Below are 25,697 nucleotides of genomic sequence, written 5' to 3' on the forward strand. Positions count from 1 at the left end.
AAATCTGTGCTCATCTCTCCAACCTCACTACCATCCATTCCCCTAGTCATAACCACACTCATTTCTTCTCTGGCCTTGCAGGGCCTCTTTACTGACACCCTTTTGTTCCCATCCCCCACCCCCAAATCCATTTGAACATCCAAATTCAATCACGGAATCCCTCTGTTGAGTGAGTGAATGAATGAATGAATGAACAAACAAGCAAACAAACTTCAATTAATGTTACCATTATATCTAGACTCTTTCCCAGGACTGACAAGGTTTCTAACCAACGCTCCAAACTCTTTTCCTAACAATCTCCACCTCACCCACTAAACTTGCCCTCTGGTCCTTCTTCAAGCACATGAAGCTTCTTCTGCCATCAGGGTCCTCTCACACATTCTTCCACCCTTTCCAGTGCTGGCTCCTTCTCATCCATCAGGATCTCTGCTTAAATTTTGTCTACACAGAGAAGCTTTTCCTAATTATGTGAAGATCTACCATAAATCCACCTCCATCATCTCTTTATGCTCTATCATTGCAGCATACTATTATTTCCTTCACAGGAATTATTATAACTTGTAGTGATATACTTATAGTTGTTTACTATTATCTCCACCATCAGAGTATGAGCTCCATGAGGGCAGAAATCATTTTAGTTCTTCATAGTGAAAGGTGGTGAACAAATATGGATGGATGGATGGATGGAAGAAAGAAAGGAAGGAAAGAAGAAAGGAAGAGAAGTAGGGAAGGAAGGAGGAAGAGAGGAAAGATGGAAAGAAAGATGGATATTGTAAAACTATGACATTAGAAAGTGTATGCATCCCTAAAGTGGAGGAGGGTATAATATTAACTCAAACGTTCATTTGTTTTTCTTGAAAGTAAAATTTTAGTATCAATATTTTCTGTACATTTGGCTGTATTTTTATATGCACATCAAAAAATCATAATATGTTTTTCCTTAAAAGCTACTAATTTCTTTACAAATGTGTTTTTTTTTTATTCAAAGTGTGAAATGAATGACTCTCCTGAGAAGTATTTTAAAGAAATCCCTTCTCTGTGTTCTTTTATTTGTCCTAAGACAAAAAAGTCAGGGTGGGGCTGCTAGAGTGGGAAGGATCCCCTATCTTGACCATTATAAGTAGGTACCAAGGAGTTCGAGGCAAAACCAAGCACAGCTCTGCAGGTATTTCTGATATTTTGCATTAGTCATTATAAATAATTCATATAAAAAGGTGGACCACAAATAATAAGAAAACAGAATATGAAGCATTGTATGTTTTTGAAATGCTGCTGGAAGGAAATTCATTTTCAGCCAAAACACAATAGCACTTCACCCTGTGACACATAGTTGGCTGGAAGGACAAGTAACTGGCAACAAGAAGCTTATATATTCTCAGAGCTACCTGCTGTGGACATTCAGGCCTCAAACCTGATAAAATCATAAGCCTGTAAGGAAGGTACTTTTTAATTTCTTCTTTTCAAATAGGAGAAAAAGGGGGCATGTGATTTGTACCATTTTGATAGTGGGTGAAAGAGGCAAGAAATCACAGGGGAAAGATTTTTTTTTTAACACACATTTACTGAGTACTAATGCATGACAAGTATGGTGTGGGGAGGCGTGGGGGTGCAAAGATGAATAAAACATCGTTCTTTCTCTTCAAAGCAGACAACACAGATTAGATGAAAGGAAAGGAGAAAGAAAGGAGAGAAGGAAGAAAGGAAGAAAGGAAGGAAAACCCGAAGGGAAGAAGGAAGGACAGATAAATGGAGATGGATAGATTTGACAGATAGATCCAGCATAAGGAAATGATGAATGACTGAACACAGTCCCCAGGATAAACAAAGTAATAACACTGAAAAATGAAACAAGGAAGAGTTAAGGAGATTCTGATTATAAATGTAAAAAAATGAACATACCTCGTTAATTTTATCTGTATCACAGTTACCTGGTGAAATATAGATAGGTTTTTCCTTTTATTTCAACATACAGAATTTTTTTAAAATTTATTTTTCAATTACAATATTAGTTCTGGGTGTACAACATAGTGATTGGATATTCACATACTACCTTACAAAGTGATCACCCTGATACGATACACAATTACAATATTATTGACTATATTTCCTATGCTGTAATTTACATCCCCTACACAAAATTCTTATAGTGAATGAATAAAAAAGGTCTTCTCCTGTTGATTAAGTCTTATGCGTTAGCAGCCAAGGTTAGAGTTTAGTTGTTCTTTTATAACCAGTCAGTTTCACTCAGTGAGAAACACACTGGTCCTCCCAAACTTGGCCTGCTCTTCGTCAGGTGTGGAAGTGATAGGTGAGACTACCTGGGGTATTCACCTCCAGCCTATCAAAAATGGAGAACAGTCAAGATGCACTGCTCTGTAGAACTTAATGAGACCATCTCCAGACCTTTATGTCCTCATCTATAGAATAAAAGGGCTGGAACAGATCACTGTTTGCAGACAGATCTCTTCACATTTATACTGATGGTGGCTGCTTGGAGCGGTGGGCTGAGATACAAGCAGGAAAGGCCCCTGATAGGTTCGCAATGTCTGCCACAAGCACAGGAACCGTACAAAATATATTTGCCACTGGGGAACAGATTGCAAAGGTTTAAATGAAATGGTGTATCTGAAATCTCTCTGCAGGATTAAACACTAAATACCAGTATGAGATAGGACTACCTAAAGTCCTTTCTAAGTCCCAAATCTTATTTCTAGGAGTTGGTGCTCTCATCTTCCCATACAGAGGCTACCACATTCCAATCAATTCTTAATCATCCATACTTCAGGATATTTTATTTTTTTGGCCCAAGTCTTGTTTTCCAGTGCTCGTTAACACAATTGGAACAAGCATGGCCTTATTTACTTTTCCTTCCTAAATGTAGAGCCCAGCAGGGCCGTTTAAAACAGAATGCCTCAGTTTACTACTTCAAGGGAGCCCAGCACACACAGACTGCAAAGACCTGGCACAGATGCGATGGAGTTCTTTTCCTTGGTTTGAGCATGGGCTCCAGAGAACAACAAGAGCTTTGCGAAGGCAGGTGAGCAAGCAAATGTACATTTCTGGTTCCCTCCTGAACTATTTTTTACAAAGTTCGTAATTTTCTTTAAGGACCTTTAAATTCATAAATCAGATGTAGCCATGATGAAAAGCCATTACAAATAAAAACAAACATGGTGACTTATTTAGGATTTTGGATGGTTTGTACCCTATTATTTTGCACTGATAGGAAAAGCTGAGATATGAAACACCCCACTCACACGCTGCCTATGGTGGAGTGTACCAAGATCCTCCATTTCTAGCATCTACACTACCGCTCACTTTATATTTGCCCTCGGCTACTGGTCACGCAGCAGAGAGCACTGCTACGTCAAAGGCCCCTGAAACGAGCAGGGATATGTCCTTCCCTGTTTTACAACTTGTTTCTTCAAAGCCTAGAAAGACTGAAGCTCCTTACGATAACTCTCCTTCATCATTCACACGGCTACATGTCTGTTACCTCTGCAGGTGCTCTCTGGATCCATTAAAGAACAAACACACAGAGATGTCATCAAAATGGCGGCATGAGGTGAGCCTCTGTAAATCTCCCCTGGAATTTACACCTAACCGAACAACTATAACTCCACAAAGGACTCCCTGCGCAGCAGACAGGCAAGATGAAGAGGCCCACTACTGAATTCACCTACAGGTGGGTGAATCGTGGGAGCGGGGGAGGAGGAAAGGGAGAAGTGCGGAGATGGAGCCGCGGGGGCGCAGGACGCAGACCTAGCTCAGTGCTCCGAGCTCTCTGCTCCCGGAACTACCGCAGCTGCAGCTGCGGGAGAGGGAAAGACTTGGACTGCTAGGGCTCCGCTTATGGCCCACAGGGCTGAGGGGGCAGCATATAACATGGCTGAACCCAATGCTCACGGCAGAGACCTCAGAGAAAAAACTGAGGGAAGAAGGCTGAAAATGGTGGTTTAAGCCCTCACTGCCCAGCAGAGAACGGAAGCCTTAGGCACTGAGACTAGCCCCCCCCCCCACCCTCCCAGAGCTCGCCCTGCCCCCTGCTGCCCAGTGCTAGCAGTGGAATAGTAGCAGTGTCAGATCAAAAGAACAGAATATTTGCTGTTCTGAGAACCATGGACCGCAGACACAGATTCGCAGCTCAACTAGTTCCGGCAAAGGGGAGGGAGCTGTGGAAGCAGGACTGGCTGTGGTGGTGGTCGTCACCATTGCTCTGGGCCACCTCTCACAACTCACCCCACCCCTGGCCCCACCTATTTGGGTGGATCCCTGCAGGAGTAAACAGAACTGCTGAAACATATGGGCTCTGAATCTGGTGCAGGAAGAGCTTTGGAACTTCAAAAGCTCTCTGCATACCCACACAGATACTGCACCCTGTGACCCAGGAGAACTATTAACAGAGGAGAAGCCGTCTCCCAGGGAATCCCCCCATTGTGTGAGAAGCTGGAATAGTGCAGAGGAAACATAGCACTACAGTGTGAGAGAGAAAAAAAGGCTGCAGTCGGGGAGAAAAATAAAACATTCTACCAACAAGTATTGGCAAACAAAAGAAAGACCTCTTCCTATCAACCTGTTGCAGAAGCCACTCCTGTAGATGTCTAGGAAGAGAAATAATAAATCAGTAATTGCCATGAATAACCAAGACAACAAGACAGCTCAGAAAGAAAGTGAAAAGTCTCCAGAAAAGGTACTTAAAGATATGGAATTATGTGACTTAAATGACAGAGAATTCAAGATTGCAGTTCTGAAAAAACTCAATGAGATGAAAGAAAACACAGAAAGGCAATTTAATGTACTCAGAAACATGATCAAAGAACAACATGAGCATTTTATGAAAGAGATTGAAATTTTAAAAAAGAACCAAACAAAATTTCTGGAGATTAAGAATGCAAAAGAAGAAATTAAGAATGAAATAGCTAGCTTAGGTAGTAGAGTTGACCAGATGGAGGAAAGAATGAGTGACATCAAAGATAGTACGCTGGAAATTACATGGATGGAAGAAGACAGAGACTTGAGACTTAAAAGAAATGAAAGAACTCTACAAGAACTTTCTGACTCCATCAGAAAGATCGATATAAGAATAATGGGCATACCAGAAGAAGAAGAAAGAGGGAAGGGAACAGAGTGTATATTCAAACAAACAGTTGATTAGAACTTTCCAAACTTGTGGAAAGAACTGGATCCTCAAAAACAAGAAGCAAATAGAACACCTAATTATCTCAACCCCAACAGGTCTTCTCCAAGGCACACTGTATTGAAGCTGTCAAAAATCAATGATAAAGAAAGAATCCTCAAGGCAGCCAGGGAAAAGAAGACGGTAACCTACAAAGGAAAGCCCATTAGATTATCATCAGATTTTTCAGCAGAAACTACAAGCCAGGAGGGAGTGGAACCAAATATTCCAACTATTGAAAGAGAGAAATTATGAGCTACGAATAATACATCCAGCAAAGATATCCTTTAGATATGAAGGAGGAATAAAGACCTTTCCAGACATACAGAAGCTGAGGGAATTTTCTAATACACGACCTGCACTACAAGAAATACTAAAGGAGGCTATTCGACCACCATCAACAGGGACAATTTGTGGCAACCGAAAAATAAAAAGGGGGAGAGTAAAGGCCTGACCCAGAATATGGAAATGGAGAAAGTAAACGTGCTGAAGAAAATGGAATACTCTAAATATCAAACTTTCTTTTACATAAACTTAAGGGTAACCACTCAAAAAAAATCCAGAACTGAAATATATACAGTAATAAAAGAAGAAACAGAGGGAAACATCATAGAATACCACCACACAGAAATAACAGACAACAACAAAAAGGCAAAGAAACAATGGAGACACAGCCTTACCAGAAAACTAAAGATAGAATCACAGGAAATCCTCACATATAAATAATCACCCTAAATGTAAATGGATTGAACTCACCAATAAAAAGGCACAGCATAGCAGATTGGATCAAAAAACTAAACCCAACCCTACAAGGACAAGCATAGACTCAAAGTAAAAAGGTGGAAACTGACACTCCAAGCAAATGGTATCCAGAGAAAATCAGGTGTACCCATACTGATATCAGATGAAACAGACTTCAGTGTGAAAAAAGTAACAAGAGACAAAGATGGACATTTCATAATGGTAAAGGGGACTATACAACAAGAAGACATAACAGTCATCAATATTTATGCCCCCAATCAGGGAGCACCAAAATAGACCAAACAACTACTAACAGAACTACAGGGAGAAATTGACGTGAGAAAACACGATTATACTAGGGGACCTAAATATATCATTGACAGCTATGGACAGATCAGCCAAACAGAAAATAAATAACAAAATAGCAGCCCTAAATGACACATTAGATGATATGGACATAACTGACATAGAGCATTTCATCCTAAAACATAAGACTATACTTTTTTTTTTTTTTTTTAGTGTACATGGAACAATCTCAAGGATAGACCATATGTTGGGACAGAAAATCAGCCTCAACAAATTTAAGAAGACTGAAATCATACCAAGCATATTCTCTGATCACAAGGCTTTGAAATTGGATATCAACTGCAAAAGAAAGCAGGAAAAAACACAAATACATGGAGATTAAACAACATACTTTTAAAGAACGACTGGGTCAAAAAAGAAATTAGAGATCAAAAGATACATAGAAACAAATGACAATGAAAATACATCCTACCAAAATTTTTGGGATGCAGCAAAAGCAGTTTTAAGAGGGAAATTTATATCAGGCCTATCTCAAGGCATATCTCAAGAAACAAGAAAAATCCCAAATAAATAACCTCATGTTACACTTTAAAGAACTAGAAAAAGAAGAACAAATGAAACCCAAGGTCAGCAGAAGAAAGGAAATAATAAAAATCAGAGCAGAACTAAATGAAATAGAGAACAAAAAGACAATAGAAAAAAATTAATGTGACGAAGAGCTGGTTCTTTGAAAAGATTAACAAAATTGACAAACCCTTGGCTAGACTCACTAAGATAAAAAGAGAAAAGACACTAATTAACAAAATCAGAAATGAAAAAGGGGAAGTTATCAAGGACACCACAGAAATACAAAGGATCATCCAAGAATACTATGAAGGACTATATGCCACCAAATTCAATAACCTAGAAGAAATGGACAAGTTCTTAGAAACATATAGCCTTCTTAGGCTGAACCATGAAGAACTGGAAAATCTAAACATACTGATTACCAGTTACGAAATTGAATCAGTCATCCAAAACCTTCCCAAAAGCAAAAGTCCTGGACCAGATGGCTTCACTAGTATATTCTTCCAAACCTTCAAAGAGGATCTAATACCAATCCTGCTCAAACTCTTCCAAAAAATTGAAGAAGAGACAGTACTCCCTAACTCATTTTATGAGGCCAACATTACCCTGATACCAAAACCTGGTAAGGACAACACAAAAAAAGAAAACTACAGACCAATATCTCTGATGAATACAGACGCAAAAATCCTAAACAAAATTCTAGCAAATCGAATACAACAATGCATTAAAAAAAATATTCATCAAGACCAAGTGGGGTTCATCCCCAGGGCACAAGGATGGTTCAACATACACAAATCCATCAATGTGATACATCACATAAACAAAATAAAGGACAAAAATCATATGATTATATCCATTGATGCAGAAAAAGCATTTGACAAGATACAACATCCATTTATGATTAAAACACTTAATAAAATAGGTATAGAAGGAAAAAGCTTAACATAATAAAGGTCATATATGACAAACCCTCAGCCTAGGAGGTGAGGGTAAAGGGGGTCAAATATATGGTGATGGAAGAAGAACTTACTCTGGGTGGTGAACACACAATGGGATTTATAGATGATAGATTTACAGAATTGTACAACTGAAATCTGTGTAATTTTACTAACAATTGTCACCCCAATAAATAAAAAAAAGAACAAATACACAAACAGAAAACTCCATCACCACCAAAAAGATGACCTTCATGACGGATACTCTTCGTGGGGTTCCTGTTAGAAGTCACCATCTCACTTTATTTCCTCATGGCATTCACTGGGTGTAGGTCACTGTAGCATTGTGGGAAGGGCTAGTGTTCTTGATTTTTAGGATTTTCCTAAACGATAGAATTTCAGTGCTTTCAGGGCACCTGGACACCCTCCTTTGACAGGTGGGCATAGCAAGGCCCTTGAAATGTGTGTGACTGGCCTATGGTCACTTAACTACCGGGTGACAGAGCAGAGGAGGAATAACACCAAGTCTCCAGGGCTCCAGCACACTTCTTCCTCGTGGGACACTGGATTTTTCTGACCTTTGTGCCCATCAGTCTTCTCTGCTCGGTCAGGGCCTGCTGTGTCCTAGGCTCCTTCCCCATTTTGCTCCTATCGAGCTCTGGCCTGCCATGTCCTGGCCAAGTCCCAGCGAGATGACATAGAAAGCCAGACAAGGATGAAATCATCGTCTTCCTCTATTATTGTGCTAAATTGCTTTTTTCCTACCCATGACTAGGCAGTGCTTTCTCACAGCTGGGGATGAACAAATTCAAAAAGATGTTCTCAAATGCATGGTTTCCAAGACAGAGGCCACTCAGTTTTGAAAATACAAAGTGAGCATTTTTGAGTGATTGCACGGCTCATAAAAATGTCTCTGGTTAGAAGCTCGTCAGCAATGATTCACTCTGTGCAAGGGTCCCTGTGGAGACTCTAGTCACCTCATGTTAGGGTGTTGAGGCCTATTTTTCCTGCTGAGATGGAATAAATGGTTAGGAAGTGTTAACTGATGGAGTGCACCAGACTCCCATCCAGTGAAGGGAGAAATATTTCTTTAAAGATGCCCTCGTGGTCAGAAAGATTTAGTGAACTTGAAGACTCTAAGTATTTCTCCTTTCCGTCAAGGATAAAGTGTCTCTTTGCCCCATAGGCATAAACTTTCAGGAGGAAAAGCTTCAAGGTCAAAATGTCTTCTATGATAGCAAGCAAATGTCCCTGATGAGGCAGAAAATATAGTTTATTGGAGTTCAAGGATGTGTGTCTAATGCCCAAGACACCTTTTTACAAGATAAAACCTGATTCAATGAGATTATACAAAGTGCTTAAGCATAGTAGATACTTAATATATGATTTTTAAATTTGCACCTGTAGCTACCTTTTAGGTACATTTGGGCTCAGGGACCTTTACAAAATTTTTCAGTGGTAGAATTGTGTTGTAGTTCAGACCACAGAAATGTAGCGCGAGGCAAGCTTTGCTCCCCATCCCGAAGCCAAATGGGGTATTTTGTTTGTTTGTTTCACCTGCCAGCCCAACCCCTGAAATGCTTTAAGGAGCTGTGTTCTCAAACTTTTAGTTGTACTTTTCAGGACCTTGTGTTTCACAGGGTCTGAAATGGGTCCTGGAATCTACCACTGAGGACAAGTCGACACAAGTGACTTGTGGAAAATATTTTGAGTGACGCTGTCGTAGAGCTACCATTGATGGGCGTGCCCTGGGGGCAGGGGATGCCTCCACTCACTTGGCTTTGAAAGAATGGTTGTCACTGTTCCTGGAGCAGGAGAAAAGTCAAAACAGGGGGACTGTTTTGTGCAGGGGCCAGTCTTCATTCCCTAAAAGTAGGGAGACAGCGAAGTCCCTCTTTCCCGTTCCATACTCTTCCTGAACTGCTCTCCAATGAGGGCAAAGGAAACTCAAAGGCTAGGATTCCTACAACATGTCCCACACTTTACATTACCGATTTCTGGAAGCTGCAACAACTCTCTGATGTTGAGATTATTATCGTTCGCTTTATAGACAATTGAACTCAGAGAAGTTAAATTTATATTCGTCATTCCAGGGAAGAGAAAAATGACTGCATTTCAAATGACTATATTATGTTATGTAAGCATCTGAAAAGGACTTTCATTTTACAACTTCTCTAGCCAACAAGGATATAGGCTGTTGTCACTTACGGAGAGTTATTTGAGGAACCTTGATTTGTTTTAAGTGATGTCAATTACATTACATAGTACACAGTACAGGCAGAAGCAAACGTTTGTTTGGAAACAACTTTCTCCAAATTCTCATCTCTCTAAAAATACTGTAGACACACACGTCACAAACTTGGCACTAGAATGAAAGCTCCAGAAGGGCATGTGTATCCCCACCCAGCACCTATGGCAACATCTGACACATAGTAGGTGCTTTATATTCCAATCCCATATGGATATATCTAGGCCATTTATCGCCATAATCCCTTTCTGGACTTCCAATAGCCCTCTAGATGGATACACAGATTCCTCTCTTGCCACTCTTCAATGTAGACCCTAGAAAACAACTCAGGTAATGTTTTTTTTATTTTTAAACATGAGTTGGAGGTTACTTCTCTGCTTAAAATCCTTCAACAGCTTGCACGTCCAATAAAATCTGTCCTCTTTACTTTGGCAGGCAAAATCTGGCCAACCTGTCAACCCCACCCCAACCACTACCTCTGGCCCACATTCACCAAACTTCCACTTCCTTAAAAGAATCAGGCTCCCATCACTTCAGTCCTTTACACAGGGTACTTTCTGGTTTTAGAATTTTTGGATTTTTCCATATTCCCCTTTTCTTCTGACTCTTCTCTCCTGCTACCTGGATACTGTCATTTATGCTTCGTATCGTAGCCTAAATAGTACCTCATTAGAAGAGTCTTTTCTAAACCCCTCCAATACTGCCAAGCTAGGTTAGGCCCCCTCATTCCAATTTTGTAACATCCCACAGTTGTAGTAATAAATAATCATTTGCACAGTTATTTAGATAACATCTGCTTCTTTACAAAGATGTGTGTTCCACAGGGATGTCATCTGTGTGTTGTGTAAATTGCTGCTTCTCTAGTGCCTTGTAAAACACGCTGTGCATTTTGAACCTTCGGTAACATTGTGGTCAATGAGTGAATATACTGATGCACTGTCCCAATGTGCTGACGAGAAGAGGGTAAATAACTGTGGACAGTGTAACAGAATATAGGGAAGCAGGTACATGAATTATGAAACATAAGTCAAGGGCCTGTTTGTTTTCTGACACTTGATAATGAGAAATCTTTCAACAGATGGAAAAGAAAAGCAAACGAGGACTCCGTGCATCGTCTTATGGAGAGCCCAATGATCACACAGCCGGCTATCTGCTTTCCTGTAACCACTCCTGTGTCAGACTGTCACCGTTAATATTGGAAGGGACTGAAGAAAGGAAGTTGGCTGGTTTGAATAGTATTTTCATTTGAAAACCAAGTATGTGGGATGGTTTATCAACAGATAGTCCATCTGAGTGTCTCTGTGAGCTGATGAGATGATTTCAGGCAGAGAAGCTTAGAGTCCATTCTTTTTAATCTAAGACCACTTTTCTCATTTCAGACCTTGGAGCCCAGAAATACACAGGACTATGTTGGGTCAAAAAAGAGAAAGTAGAGAAAAGACATTTTCGGAGATGCAACTGGAGGTTAGGTTGACACTTGGATGAACAGTTAAAGGCCTATGTCTAATTTCACAGCAAAAGCGTGGCCAGGAAAGAAAGGTGCACAGCTCATCAGTGACCAGCCACATTCTGAGGCTGCCAAAGCTAAATCCCCAGCCACCCTTCATTCCCGAGCTCTAGACTCTTAAATCTGACTGCGTATCATATGAGTCCTTCCAACAGGTTATTCAAATTCAACACATCCAAAAAGAGATTTGCCATCACCCACCCCCACTCTTCTTTCCTTCCAGCCTTCCCCACTTCCATCAATGACCCTACCATTTACACAATCTCCAAAGCCAGAAGCCAGGGGTCATTGTTGGTTCTCCATTCTCTTTACATGATATGTGGACTCAAGTCCTCCATGCCTGTTGTTTCTCTAATTAAATGTCTTCACTTCTCTCCATCTCCATTGCCAGGGTCGTTGCTGCCATTACTGCCATTATTGTCTCTTATTTGAGTAAGTGTTATAGCTCCCCATCCAATCTCTTTGCCGCCAACCTTTCCACACTCCCATTAGTTATTTGCAGGACTTACAAAAATGCTCTGTAAAAACACACCTCTAATTATACTACTCCCCTGTTTAACACTCTTCAATGACATCCTATGGCACCCTTTACCTGTTAGCAGCATAACTACTTAGCACGTTGATTTGTATTTACGTATTTACACTTCTCTGAGTCTCCCACTAGGCTGTAAAATATGAGTAAGGTCTATGTCTTGGATTCCAGCACAATGTCTGGCTCAATAAATTCCAGTTAAAAGAGTGATACTTCAGGAGATGAAAAGGATTTTAAAAATGCCTCTTCAAATCTGGGCGTATTCAAGAGAAAAAAAGGTATTTCTGGAAGGATTAAAGAATCCGAGAAGGAAAAGAGAAAGAAATACTCATGGAAGCAGAGAGGAATTCAAATGGGTGGAAGCATCAGTGAATGGGAGAGGGGGAGGAAGAGGGCAGAGAGGGACTGTAACCCATCTTAGCCTCCCTGTGAGTTATACAGCTAAGCTCTTCTCAGAGTGGCAGGGAACAGAAGTGCGACAGTAGACTCAGAGCTTCGGGAGAAGAAACAGCAAGGTATGAGCCAAGGAACAATTCAGAGTGTTCACGGATACTTATAAGAGTCAAGACATTCTTTTATTGGCTCCACGTTAATCCCCGATAAGGCCTGTGGCACTGTCATTATGTAGCCCTTTCACAGCTACTAGGGAGGCGTGATGCATTTTCAGAACGCGTATTAGAAATCCGGCAAATGGAATGCTAAGAAACGTGAGGTAAAATATATATGTCAAAGTACATAATAGCTAAGGAGGAATTGCTGACATTAGGAAAGAAAATTTCAAAAAGATTAGAGGAAAGCAAGGCATAATCTCACGGTCAGAGTATATCCAGAAAGGGTTCCAGTTCCCATGCAGACCTAGGCCAGAAAATTAAAACCTGGGGACTCAGCTGCTGCTTTCCAACTCTTCCAGTCGATGACTGTTACATTGGAAAAGAAGACAGGGCATCCAGGGAGGGAGCAGCTGGTCACGCAGATGGGATCAAAGCTCAGGAGCTGGTCACACAGATGGGATCAAAGCTCAGGATTTGGTATTCTAGATTTCGGCCTATGACACCACAGGTGGGGGCTCCTGGAAAGTGACAGTGTGTATCATAGACAACTGGGAAGGCTTCAGGCAACACTTGAGCACAAGGGAATTATTTTGAAACTCGAGATTAGGGAGTGACACTGTTCAGCGAAAACACAAACCAACAAAATCGTAAATAAGATCACAGGGAAGATATCACATGGCAGAGAAAAATGGACAGAAAAGGATCTTCACAGTTGATGGAAAATTTGGTTTAGATGGCTATATTCTGACATGTCTCATGACATACTAGAATACATATTTTTTTTAAAGGCTAAATTATTCTGACATGTCTCATGACATGCTAATAGATATATACATATTTTTAAAGGCTAAATTGACTTTGGGCAATCCTCTATACCAGATACCACTCTCTGAAACTGCAGTCGCACCTTAGCATAGTCAGGGCTCTGAGGGAACCCACAGAGAAAGTGACTTGCCTGAGTCCGACCCAGAGTTTCCCACTGTCGTTCAGCCATGTACATACTTATATGACATCTGCCCTGCTGAACAACTGAGGGACTGACGTTCCAACAGACCAGTTTAGAAAAACCTGGATCTATACCAATGCACAATGTCTTGATCATAAAAACCAATCAACACCACAAATAAAAAATTCCACAGAACTAAAAGTACGGGGAAACAAAATAAATATGAAACAACAGCATACTCATAGGAGATAAATATTACCTCAAAGATAAACCAACACTCTGTAGTACAGGATTCAGGGCTGGAGTATAACAACATAATGATATATTTCAGAGAAAAGAAACAAATGAAATGTGATGGTATCAAGCAGCACTTCATATTGAAGAAGGTAAAAGGGAAGTTCACAAAAGTGGGAATGGGATTGTGTTGGAAACAGCTAGGTGATGAGGTAGGAGGAAAACAGAGAAACAGAAAAGGTATAATTGGAGCTCACAACTACATGTCGGATTGTGTTGGAAACAGCTAGGTGATGAGGTAGGAGGAAAACAGAAAAACAGAAAAGGTGTAATTGGAGCTCACAACTACGTGTCGGAAAGGTGTGTGGTAAGTGATATGGTTTCCTGGAAAATCCTTTTGATAAAATCAGAGGGTATGAAAAGCGTACACCTTGGTTTGCTAATAAACAGAAGAAGAAGTAAGGAATGGGATTTAGTATCAGTTTAATTTTACTAAATATGGGAAAAGTAGTTGGTCATTTAGAAATATCAGAAATCTGGGGAGAAAGCCACATGCTGTTAAAATCCAGCCTCTCCATAATCCCACCAGAGATGTTTTAGAGGAGACTTCTTGGAAGGAAGTTTACACTAAATAATCTTTAAATCCCTTCTGAGGCATTAAAGACTGCCTCTGACATTGTCCAGACAGTGGAAAGGATTCCAGGGGGGGCCAATACGACAACTGAGCTAGAAGCAACATTCTTTGGCTCTCTGACTATGCTGGAAAGAAACCAATACCAGTATTTTATGTAAGTTATCGTATTTAAATCTGACAACAGTCCCATGAAAGAGATACAATCATTATTTCACAGAAAAGGTGAAATGCTTTTACATGCCAGAAGAGATTAAGCTTTCCAAAGAAACTTGGCTAGTAAGAGGGGAAAGATGGTAACAGCCTACATGTAAAACTAGAATGGTTAAAAAAACTAGGAAAGATTTATTCAATGGAGTATATAAAACTTTTTAATACAAAACTATAAAATGGAAAAATAATTTAGAATAAGGTGCTAAAAATGCATAGTAGAAAATCTTGTATTTAACATGATTAAAATATTTGCACAGAAAAAAGACTGTAAGAAAATACATAAACACTAATCAAATAAAACAGAACCTGACCCTGAAATAGTGTCAACAAGTGGAGTCCACGGGCAGCCCCGAGAACAATGTGAGGTATAGTTCAGTTAGCAGAGTGGGGAAATAAAGGCATGCCCAGGAAGACCCCGAGAGGCTCAAAACACAGCGTAAGCAGTTTGGCTAGTACAGGAGATAGAGAACGTAGTTCAGGGCAGAATCGGGTAAACCTTCTATAATGAGTACAGCTGTAATTCTTTTAATGGTAAGTTGGTGAGAAAATCATAAATTGGTCATGGGTAAAATGTCAGAAGACTCAAAATAATGAGCAAAAATAATTATGGAGGTGTGGCTTACTCTGGAAGTCATACAACCTTTTCGGAGGGAAGTGGCAGTTGGAGACAAGAGTAAAGTAATTTCTTCTGCAGAAATATTTCAATTAGGCAGCTGGGAAAATGTGGGCAGAAAAATATCAGTGTTTACTCTCCAGTTATTCGAAGGATGTCTCTGTCTAGATCAGCTTTCGGGAAAAGGGGTCTGGATAAACGTGTGCTCAAAGCACAGAAAATGTCATTCATGGACATACACATGCATCCCACAGCTGACTGGTCTTCAGTTGTATGAATTTTATAACATTCTGGCGAATTTTATAAATATCCTAAGTATAATGTTTTGGAACTCCATCTTGGACTTTCCTTTTTCTGTCTCCCACTTTCCCATCTCACGTCCTCTTCCATGTTCTTTTATATTAAAGAAAGAATTGTGCATTAAAAAAAGAACTATATGTATACATATGTAAATATGCATATGCATATGTATATGTGTATATGTACATACATGAACACAGATTATATATAATTTACTACAGCCAGTTTAGACTTTCATATCTATGAGCAGCCAGAGACAACAAAAAAAAAAGAAAAAGAAAGAAAGCAAATGCTTGGTCAACTCAGCTCAAAGCATGCAGGCCTGTGGGTGTGGAGCTAAGTATAGTAACTGACTGCCACCTGTCCATTGAACATTCTGGAAGAGCAGGGACCATGCCTGTTTTGTTTACTGCTGGAGTCTCTGCACCAGGACAGTGTCTCAATAAATATGTGTTGAGTGTGTGAGTGAGTGAGGGAGGGAGTAAGTGAGGGAATGAATATGGCAAATCCAATTATCTTTCCAGACAGCTCAAGTCCCACTGCCTAACATCTTCCCTCAGAGCACCAGTAATCGATTCTTCTGGAAATTACTACATTGCTAGCCTGAACAACTACTGAACACCTGATTCTACACATTATCTTTATTACTGGTTGTTTGCTGCTGTGTTTTTCCATTTAGAGAGACACGCTCCTCAAGGACACTTAACATATGTATTTTATTTCCCAAAGGTCTTGTTACAGGGCACAAGGCAAATCTCAATAAACATGCATGCAATTAAATGATGACCTCCTACTCTGTGACATTTCTAAACATTTTCCCTACTGAACACGTTGTATTAGGATTCCAAAGTGTGGTGGAAAGAAAAGGTGGAATTAAGTGTCAGTTGAGGTGGATGTCTAGCTCTGCCACTTCAGTGCTGGAAAAGTCACCTAATTCTGCGTCAGTGCTTTGAAAATGAGAATATTAACAAGAGCAGCAACAGTAGGTATCTACTTATGTCAAAGAGAAGACTGTGGAAACAAATGGCATAATGCATGTGAAAGAGTTTTGTAAACTGGATAGCAAATATGAGCTCTCTGTTTACCCATTTAAATTATGAAACTGGCATGGCAATGCTCCAGATGACAGATATTGCACATGGCTTCTTTTCTGAGAACAGCTATGGGGCAGAAGCATGAGGTGATGAGGAAAAGAATCTCAGGCACAACATGCCAAACATGCCCCAGCCATAAATCACAGACCGTGTTCGACACGTGTGTGGAGATGTTTCTGGGCACCTGTCACCTACACCCTTTGACACGGCTGCAAGCATCGTCAGCCCCATGAGAACCCATGATTACCAGACACGAGCTGCTGTCCAGGCAGCCCCACGGGAACCATGCCCAAATTGTTCATGGCGGTGGCCCAGGCTGTGGGATCTGTCACGGACATATTGAGCCGGGTTGTGTCCATCGCTATGCTCCCCAAACCATCGGCGGCTGCAGGAAAAACAAACAGACGACTCACAGTCAATAGACAAGGGTGTTTGTTTTAAAGGAAATCCCTTTTCTAGAAATGTGAGGCTTCATTTAGCATAGTCCCAAACCACAATAAAATGCAGCAGTATAATCTACTGCAACGTTTCCTTCAGACATAAACATAAAGAGTGTCCAAATACATCCTGGGAGGAAACTTACTGACGGAGAGTTTAGTTATACACAGAATGCCATTACGGAAGTACCCTGCACAAAACTGAAGTCTCACTTAATCCTCCCAGGGAAACGGGAGCTAAGTTCCAAGACAGAGAGCTAAAGCAGGAATACTCTCCTTGTGAGACAAGTCAATCGGCTTAGGAGACCAAGAAGAAATAAGTTCATCTGTTTCTGACTACACTTCTGGAGCAGGCCTACCTTTTAACTCTTGACTAGAATCTCTAACATAGTTGTCAAGTCATGAAACTGGTCCTGCCTGAATTTACGAAGTGTCACCTTGCAACAGATTCCCTCCTTTACAAACTCTTTCCATCCTTACGTTAAGGAAAAGCAGGTGTCTGCCCTAAAGCGACTTTTCTAAAATCGTTCTTATACGCACAGACTTTCATCAAAACAAAATAAATAAATGATATTAAGAACGAACAGTACAAAGCCAACACACACACACACACACACAGCAAAATATGTCCAACCTGACTTAATGCTCTTTGACATTCCGCAGTTCCCCAGTCTGGTTTCTTTAAGGGTCCCGGGCTTTGGATTCAAACGCCTACTGTCATGGCTAGGCACGCTTTCCCACTAAGAACTCAAAATGACTCGTGTCCTGGGCTGGCCACCAACATTTACCTGCAGCCATCATCTGAGGAAGGTGCTGGGGACACTGGGTGATGCTGTCAACGCCACCTGCATCTACTATTGAATTATGAGCATCCTGGGGCTCAGGAGCCAGAAGGCTGAGTGTACCGTTCCCACGGAGGTCATCCGACTCTGCAAAAGGGAAAGGAGCGTGGTGAAAAACCGTAACAGTAAACTGAGGGTGTCTTCAAGGGGGGGGACAGCTGTCCATTTAAAAACAAACAGCGAAGAACAACATTCAGTGACAGACGCTGCAGGGCTCTGCATCCTGTGTCTCAGGGCAGAGTCCTGGCTGCAGGGCCCCCTGAGAAGGTGGGTCAGCTCCTCACTCACCCAGCGCCCAGCAGGCTGGATGCACAGCCCATTTGTCAGAGCAGCTGGGCCCTGGCTGTTCGGCAGAAGAGACTTCACGACCGACCGACTGGGGCTTATCAGTCCCTGCACAGCCTCTTCCACACACTACACATCAATGCAGAGGGCAGGCTCGGGGCTAAGTGCGATGTTTTTAACGTTAAAAAATTAATGGATGGTGTTATTTTGGAAGATGGTCGATGGTAAAATGTATTCAGAGAGGGATGAAAAGTAGAGAAGAAGAAAAAGCAAGAATCTATGCACCATGAGGCTGGGAAAGGCGTGTACCCAAACTACAATAGTCTGGGAAGGCAAAGGGAAAGAATGGTTTGCTGCTCGTAAATGAAGGTCTAGAGGGCGTTGGGGCAGCAAACAAAAAAGCATTTGGTAGATTTGTTTCTTCTTTTCTTTCAGTTCTATGAATGATAAATTGAACTGGCCACAATTCTCCCTAGAATTGTACAGCATGCACAGATGGTGCCAAAAAAATGTATATACATTTTAAGAAAGAACAAAGCTATTAAAATTGTTATACTCATTACGTACCAATAACAAAAGATGAATACAAGTCATGTTTGACTTCAGCAATTATAAGAGATGGTCAAAGTGGTTCCCATCAGCGTCCAGACACCACTTCTGATTACGGCGAACCACTTAAACAGTGTTGACCAAAGTGTCCGCTTGCATACATTTTTTGGCACTCCCCACCCCAGTACATACACACTTTAAGAGATGTTATCTATGTATTACTTTTCAAAGTTGAATTGAATTATGGTAGCGATGTGTAGTATGAATTCGCTCAAAAGATGGCATCGATCAAATGAATGCTAGCATCATTCATTGTATTACAATTTTAATATAGTTTTTTTCCTTTCTTAAAATCTGTATACTTATCTTTGGCACTATCTATACACACACACACACACACACATATACACACACACACATATATATACACACACATATATGTATGTATGTATATATGTATATGTATATATGTATATGTATATATGTATGTATATGTGTAAATATATATATATATGTATATATATATATATATATACAACTTTTCAAAGCACATTTCTACCAAAAACAAATAATAAACATTAAATAAAGTTGCAAAGGGTCCCTCCACATCATACTATTTATAAAATGCTATGCCTTGTCTCCATCCTAAAAAAAATGCAAAAACATAACATTCATACATACACATTTTAGGTACACTTCATCAGTTCAAAACTGGAAGGTAAAATATACCACGCTTAGGTGGGTGATCTGAGAAGTCTGTCTTTTAAGTAGATGTGATGTAACAACTGAATTTAAATATTTGTTTTTATTTAGGTATAAATTTAGAAATTTTTCTAAGCCATGTTTCTGTTTATGGCTATTTTAGAATTAGGTGTGATGGTCTGTTTGTCATGTATCTAGCAGAAAGTCTGGCCCTTTTATAGAATACTCTTTCAGTTCTTTGATTCTTAGGTGCGAGAATCAGTAACCCTTTGAGCACTGTACTGTCAAAGAAAAAGATATCGCCAGTTGAGCGTAAGGTTAATTCAAATGGAAGCTCAGGTTGCAATATTTCAAGGACGGGCAGACAATGAGCAAACTGCTTCCACGGTCCCTACAAACCCCTAGCCCTCTGCGAGTGGGGCTCAAGCAAGAGTGGGGACTGTTTTCCATAGTCTGACAGGAAGAGGAAACATCTTCATCATACAGGAGTGAACGATTCCCACTTTGGGGGCACACTGTACTCAGGACAAAGATTTCATACCTTGCAGTTAAACTCTACTACCCAAATGAAGTCAGAACTTGCTTATTGTGTATCAATTATCTTCGGGAATGGATACCATCAGACAAAGGGATCCTCCCCATATGAAACAAACTCAGTAACATAAATATGTAGCAAACTTAAATATCTGCCCTTTAGCTACACACCAGCAATATTTCTGTGATGGGACAGTGAAGCACTTTCTATCTCTCAATCTCTAACCACTGAGAACACCAAAGTAGAGTTAGTCTGGAATGTGTTCATTCTTTTGCTCAAATTGCCCTGTGGTAGAACCCTTTCAGATTATCGCAAGGTCACTATTTGTCTTACTTACTCCCCAAATGAAATTTAGTTGTCTGGCTTCCTTATAGTGCAGGTTCTACCCAGATGGGCAATAATTACAACTTTTTTTCTGTCCAGTCAGTCTGCAGTTCTGGAACATTCAAATAGAGAACATCCCTTTACTATGTAGGCCTCATGATTTGTGCCTGACTGGCCTTGTTTCACCTTGTCTTGTGCTACAGTGTTGTAGGGATGGTGGGAGCTCTCTTTGGCTCAGTAACTACCTGTTCCAGTGGTAGTTTTCACCTTAGAGATTATGGTCTACATAGGGGCATCAAGTGTCCTGAAGGCCCATCGCTTCTACCCACATTTTTCATGCTCATCTTAACAAACCTCTATTATATTTCATTAAAAAACACATCACTTTGCTTGTAAGATGTGGTTTGTAAACCTGACTTATCCCCTAATGAGACGCTGTGACTTTCAATTTCTTATACTTCTTGAAACTCCCAATCCAATGATTTCAATGACACACAACTTCTTGTGGCTACCATTTCCCTAGAATGGTGACTCTAAAGTGAGTTCTATCGTATCTTAGGCATTTCCAATAGTCTCAAGGATGCCACCCAGCTCTTTAAAAAATTGAAATTGAGTCGATCATTTGGCTTGGAAGAAAGGCGATATTTTAAAATAATTACTACCTAGTAATTTATGAAGAGTCGCAAGAGCTAGTTTTATTTTCTCCTAACATCTATTGTTTCTATTGAATACCTGCCTCTTCAGATGATTCCAGATCCTAATGCCTAATTTATCATTCAAATCAATTTCTCTGCCTTAGTTTTCTTATCTCTAAACTACAGAAAAATTAATATTCTTAATGACATTTATTCACACACAGAGATGTGGGTAGTTAAAAATTATAGCTAATAAAGCACTTGGAATTGTGGTGTAAATAATAATTATTATTTTATTTGGAAGTATGCTGTAGCCATTAAGGTACCCTGGGATCTTTGTGTTTTGCTGGATGATTATGTAATTAATTCTAAAACGGTAACACTTGATATTTCTACAAGTAAGTGTTGCCCTAGTTTTCTGTGCCACACCTAAATTGTAGCAGAATATTTCTTCATTTTCCACAATTCCTTTATAAAATGACATACTATAATTTAAAAGATGTATGAATTGTTCTAAGTTTTGTCTGCCTATGCAACTACAAAAGCTTTCAAGAAATTCATGACCAATTATGAGATTAGCAGTATCCATTCAGAACTTTCAGTGAGTTACGACCATCAGTCAGATGTGTAAGATGCCAAGATAACAGTACAGCTTTCGTCCAGGGTTCATCTGAAATTTAACCTGTTCTTTGTTAAGGTACAAAACTTCACACCCAACTTTATAACTGTTCAACAGGATCTATTTATGCTCGGGATTTCATTGCGCTATGGCAATGAGGTAAATAGTCTGAAACTCACCAAGTGTATAAAAACACTATTTGGCCTAAAAAAAAAAAAAAAGTCACAGGCTTCTCCCACTTTTAATAACACAAGTTTTTGTAACTCTGTTCAACTTTTACAGTCACACATACACACACAGAGAAAAATAAAAACTCATTGGTAACCGTCCACAAAACATAGATTCCTATTAAAGGGGGTAGAGATGAGTTTAAATATTGAGAATTCTTTTTCTTAAAGAATGATTTTGTTTAATATAGGGCCTTAGGTTCATTAGGTTCATAGCTACTGCAGTGGAAAAATAATTATAGTGAGAAAATCAGATTTATTAATGCCTTGTTAAGAGTTGATTCCAAAGGAAATTTATTTAATATGACATCTGAAACTTCCTTATTTTATGAAAATTATTCATTAGCATACCATGGTTTATACATATAGTAAAAAAGAAAAATGTATTCCCATTCAAGGTTCTACTTTCTTCTTCTATCACTAAGAAAAAAATCTCACTTTGGTTTTCATATAATCAGTAGGATACTTTCTTGAGGTTTTGAAAATGTTCCATAGTTTAAAACAATACAGAATATTGTTAAATAGATGTTATTACTTATGTATTAACTCCATAATTGTTAAGCAACTGTATATGAATAATAACAGGGACATTTCTGCTTCCTCTAATGTTAAACTAAGTAATTCAGACCAACATTCCCCCTGACAAACAACTAGAAAAGCTTAAGGTCTTTCACCATTTTTATAAAGTTTTCCATATTACCTCTTCAGACACAAAAGGATCCCAAAGAACATACTCTAATTACTGTAGAGGATTACTGAACAGGTTTCTAAGTTGAATGGGCCCTGGTGAGTGCTGCCATCTTTTGCTTTTCTGATCTAGGAGATAAGGGGAATCTGCAAGTTTTGAGGCAGAGTGGAATTGCTCTGCCAAATGTGGTACAAGAAGGTACCATGGGTTAGTGCTTTGAGGAGCAAGAAAGAAAGAAAGAGGAAAGAAGGAAGGAAGGAAGGAAGGAAGGAAGGAAGGAAGGAAGGAAGGAAAGAGAGAGAGAGAGAGAGAGAGAGAGAGAGAGAGAGAGAGAGAAAGAAAGAAAGAAAGAAAGAAAGAAAGAAAGAAAGAAAGAAAGAAAGAAAGAAAGAAAAAAGAGGTCTTTAATTCCCACCCAAGGGAAAGGGGATATCAGAGAAGATAAATGACTAAGGCAGATGTTCAGTGGTTCACTGGAAAGCACACAGTGCAAATCCTTCTCCAGGCGCCTCTCAGAAATGCCAGTGAAATCTACATGGATCCTGCATTCTTTGATCGGATTAATTTTGGGGTGGGGGGAAGGCTTTGGAGGAGAGAGCTTGAAGAGGACCATGAAGAGGCAGCTGATAATGATTACCTAAGGTACTCCATCATAAAGCATGATAGGGTTTTCCAGTCTGTTAAATACAGACATGTGTCACATTAATGTTTTCGTCAATGGCAGGGCGCGTATGTGACAGCGGTACACCTTACAGCCTAGGTGTGTAGCGGACTGTGCCTTCTAGGTTTGTGTAAGTACATGTTCTCATGTTCGCACAGTGACGAACCTGCCTAATGATGCACTCTCACGACACATTTCCATCGGTCACCAGAGCAGGACTACATGCTGGATGTCGGTTATTAATAATAGAAATCTCCTGATGAATGGGAAATAAAAGAACTGAGGTTTTGAAGAAAAGATTTAGATTAAGTGAGATTTTATGAGGAATTAGATTTTACAGGAAATTTTTGATGAGAGAATTTTACAGTAGGAATATTAGATCAAATAAAGCTAAAGAGATCTTTCTCAATGATAGAAACATCACCTTTTCAAAACAGTATGAGCAGAGGCTAGAACTGAGCAAAGATCAATTCAGTCAGGGCTGAACCTGATAACACTTTTCATCAAAGCCATAAAATCAAAAGGCCTCCTTTCATACCTGACCTGTTCCTCACATATTTATACAATCACTCAACTCTTTTCAAAAATGTCACGAATTGACCTACAGCAGCATGCAGTACACCTGGGGAAGGTGGTATTCCTGTTCTATGGAGTTTTCAGTTTATCCTTTAAGGCAAGAACACAAAGGGGATATGTGCTCCCTCCTCTGTGCTCCCATGGCACTCTGTACCTTTCTCCATACCAGCGTTTGTACCGTCATGCTCTAATTGGTTGTTTACATCTATGTCCCTAATAAACAAGCGTAGAATGATTACGGAAACTAGTTATGTTTGCATACCCTGCTCCTAGCAAGCACACTACCTGTCCTCACCTATCTCTATACATACACATATTCGAGGTCTGACAATGAAGTTCGTGAACTTGTTGCAATGACGCTGCTAACCCTTTTTGATATCAGAGGGATTATTCATTATGAGTTTGTACCAACTGGACAGACGGTTAACCAAGTTTACTATTTGGAAGTGCTGAAAAGGCTGCATGAAAATGTTAGATGACCTGACTTTTTGCCAACAATTCATGACTCTTGCATCACGACAATGCACCAGCTCACACGGCCCTGTCTGTGAGGGAGTTTCGAGCCAGTAAACAAATCACTGTATTGGAACACCCTCCCTGCTCACCTGATCTGGCCCCCAAAGACTTCTTTCTTTACCTGAAGATAAAGGAAATATTGAAAGGAAGATATTTTGATGACATTCAGGACATCGAGGGTAATACGAGGGCAGCTCTGATGGACATTCCAGAAAAAGAGTTCCAAAACTGCTTTAATAGGTGTTGGTGTCAGTGCATAGCTTCCGAAGGGGAGGACTTTGAAGGTGACTATGGTGATATTTGGCAATAAGGTATGTAGCACCTTTTTAAGGATGAATTCACGAACTTAATTATCCGACCTTGTATATACATATGTTTATAAATTTATACCATATATTTAAAATCATATACATATTACACACACACACAAACACATGCACACATTTTTCAAATGAATTCAGGTATAGAAGGAGGGAAGAAAAGAAAAAAGGAAAATAAAAGGGAAAGAAGGAAGTAACAAAGATACAAAGGGATACACTTCATCTCCAGGGTCCAATCTCAAAAGTTGGAGATTTGAAAGCTAAAGAACACAAAAGGGTAAATTGCTGTTGGAACCTAGAATACAGATGAATTTAATACGTCAAAGAAAGAGAATTAAAAAAAAAAAAAGTTAAGATCTTTCCAGATAAACTTTTGGTGCACTTGACAAGTCATTCTCCAAGACCTATGATCCCACAATTCCCTGGCAGCCAATGAAGGGTCATCAGCCGGTTACTGTGATGTTCTCCTTTTGTGAGATTTTCTGCAGCTGCTCTTTGGATGAGCTGAACGAAATCTATAAATAACGGAATCTGCAGAGCCATTAAGAATGCATTAGTGTAACAAAGGCATATATGTACAGTGCTAAGGAATTGAAATCATCAGGAGAAAGGAAAAGTTTCAATTGGCATGCATCTCAGAAGATCAAAAGCAGATCTGGCCATTTCTCAAACACAAAATGCCATTAAGGATCTGTGATTATATCCTCCATTTTTCCACTTTGTCAGGCAGACAATTTTAAACTACAAATTATTATTCCTCCATCTTAGGGAGAAAATGGTTACTGAGTGAATGATAAGGTTTCACCCATGACATGTCTGTCTTCGAAGAACTCAACATTGAGAGAGAGAAAGAGAAAGAGAGAAAATGAGAGAGAACCAGAAGGTCTCCCTCTGAAATCATGCAATTGAACAAAATAACCAAATTTGCCAGAACGACTACTCGACCAGCATAGTAGATAAAGCCAATTATCCTTTGATATCTTCTATATATACATATAGAAACTACAGTGGTAAAATTATTTTGTTTTCAAGAAACCTTTGCTTTAAAAATTACACTTTATATTTCTAAACTGAACATAATAATAAAAGAGGAAGCTTGAGACCTTAGGGATAAAGTACTTCTCTTTCCATTAAAAACAGAAAAGAAAATAGGACTGAATGCTACTATGATAATGTGTAATTTCAAA

The 25,697-nt window shown here is 39.7% G+C and overlaps 1 protein-coding gene across 9 annotated transcripts in view; it reads right to left on the bottom strand.

The window, feature by feature from the left end:
- ENOX1 (ecto-NOX disulfide-thiol exchanger 1) overlaps window positions 1–25,697 on the bottom strand; it is a 512,775-nt gene that overhangs the window by 171,949 nt on the left and 315,129 nt on the right. For all 9 annotated transcript variants that reach the window (XM_081045517.1, XM_081045515.1, XM_081045511.1 and 6 more), the window contains 2 exons: window positions 17,820–17,960; window positions 16,842–16,979 (listed from right to left, as the gene is read on the bottom strand). In XM_081045517.1, the coding sequence (XP_080901643.1) occupies window positions 16,842–16,979; window positions 17,820–17,832 (151 nt within the window). In that variant the 5' untranslated portion in view covers window positions 17,833–17,960. The remainder of the gene's footprint in view (window positions 1–16,841; window positions 16,980–17,819; window positions 17,961–25,697) is intronic.

The sequence above is a fragment of the Rhinolophus hipposideros genome (assembly GCF_964194185.1).
Source record: "Rhinolophus hipposideros genome assembly, chromosome: 4".
Classification (NCBI taxonomy): Eukaryota; Metazoa; Chordata; class Mammalia; order Chiroptera; family Rhinolophidae; genus Rhinolophus; species Rhinolophus hipposideros.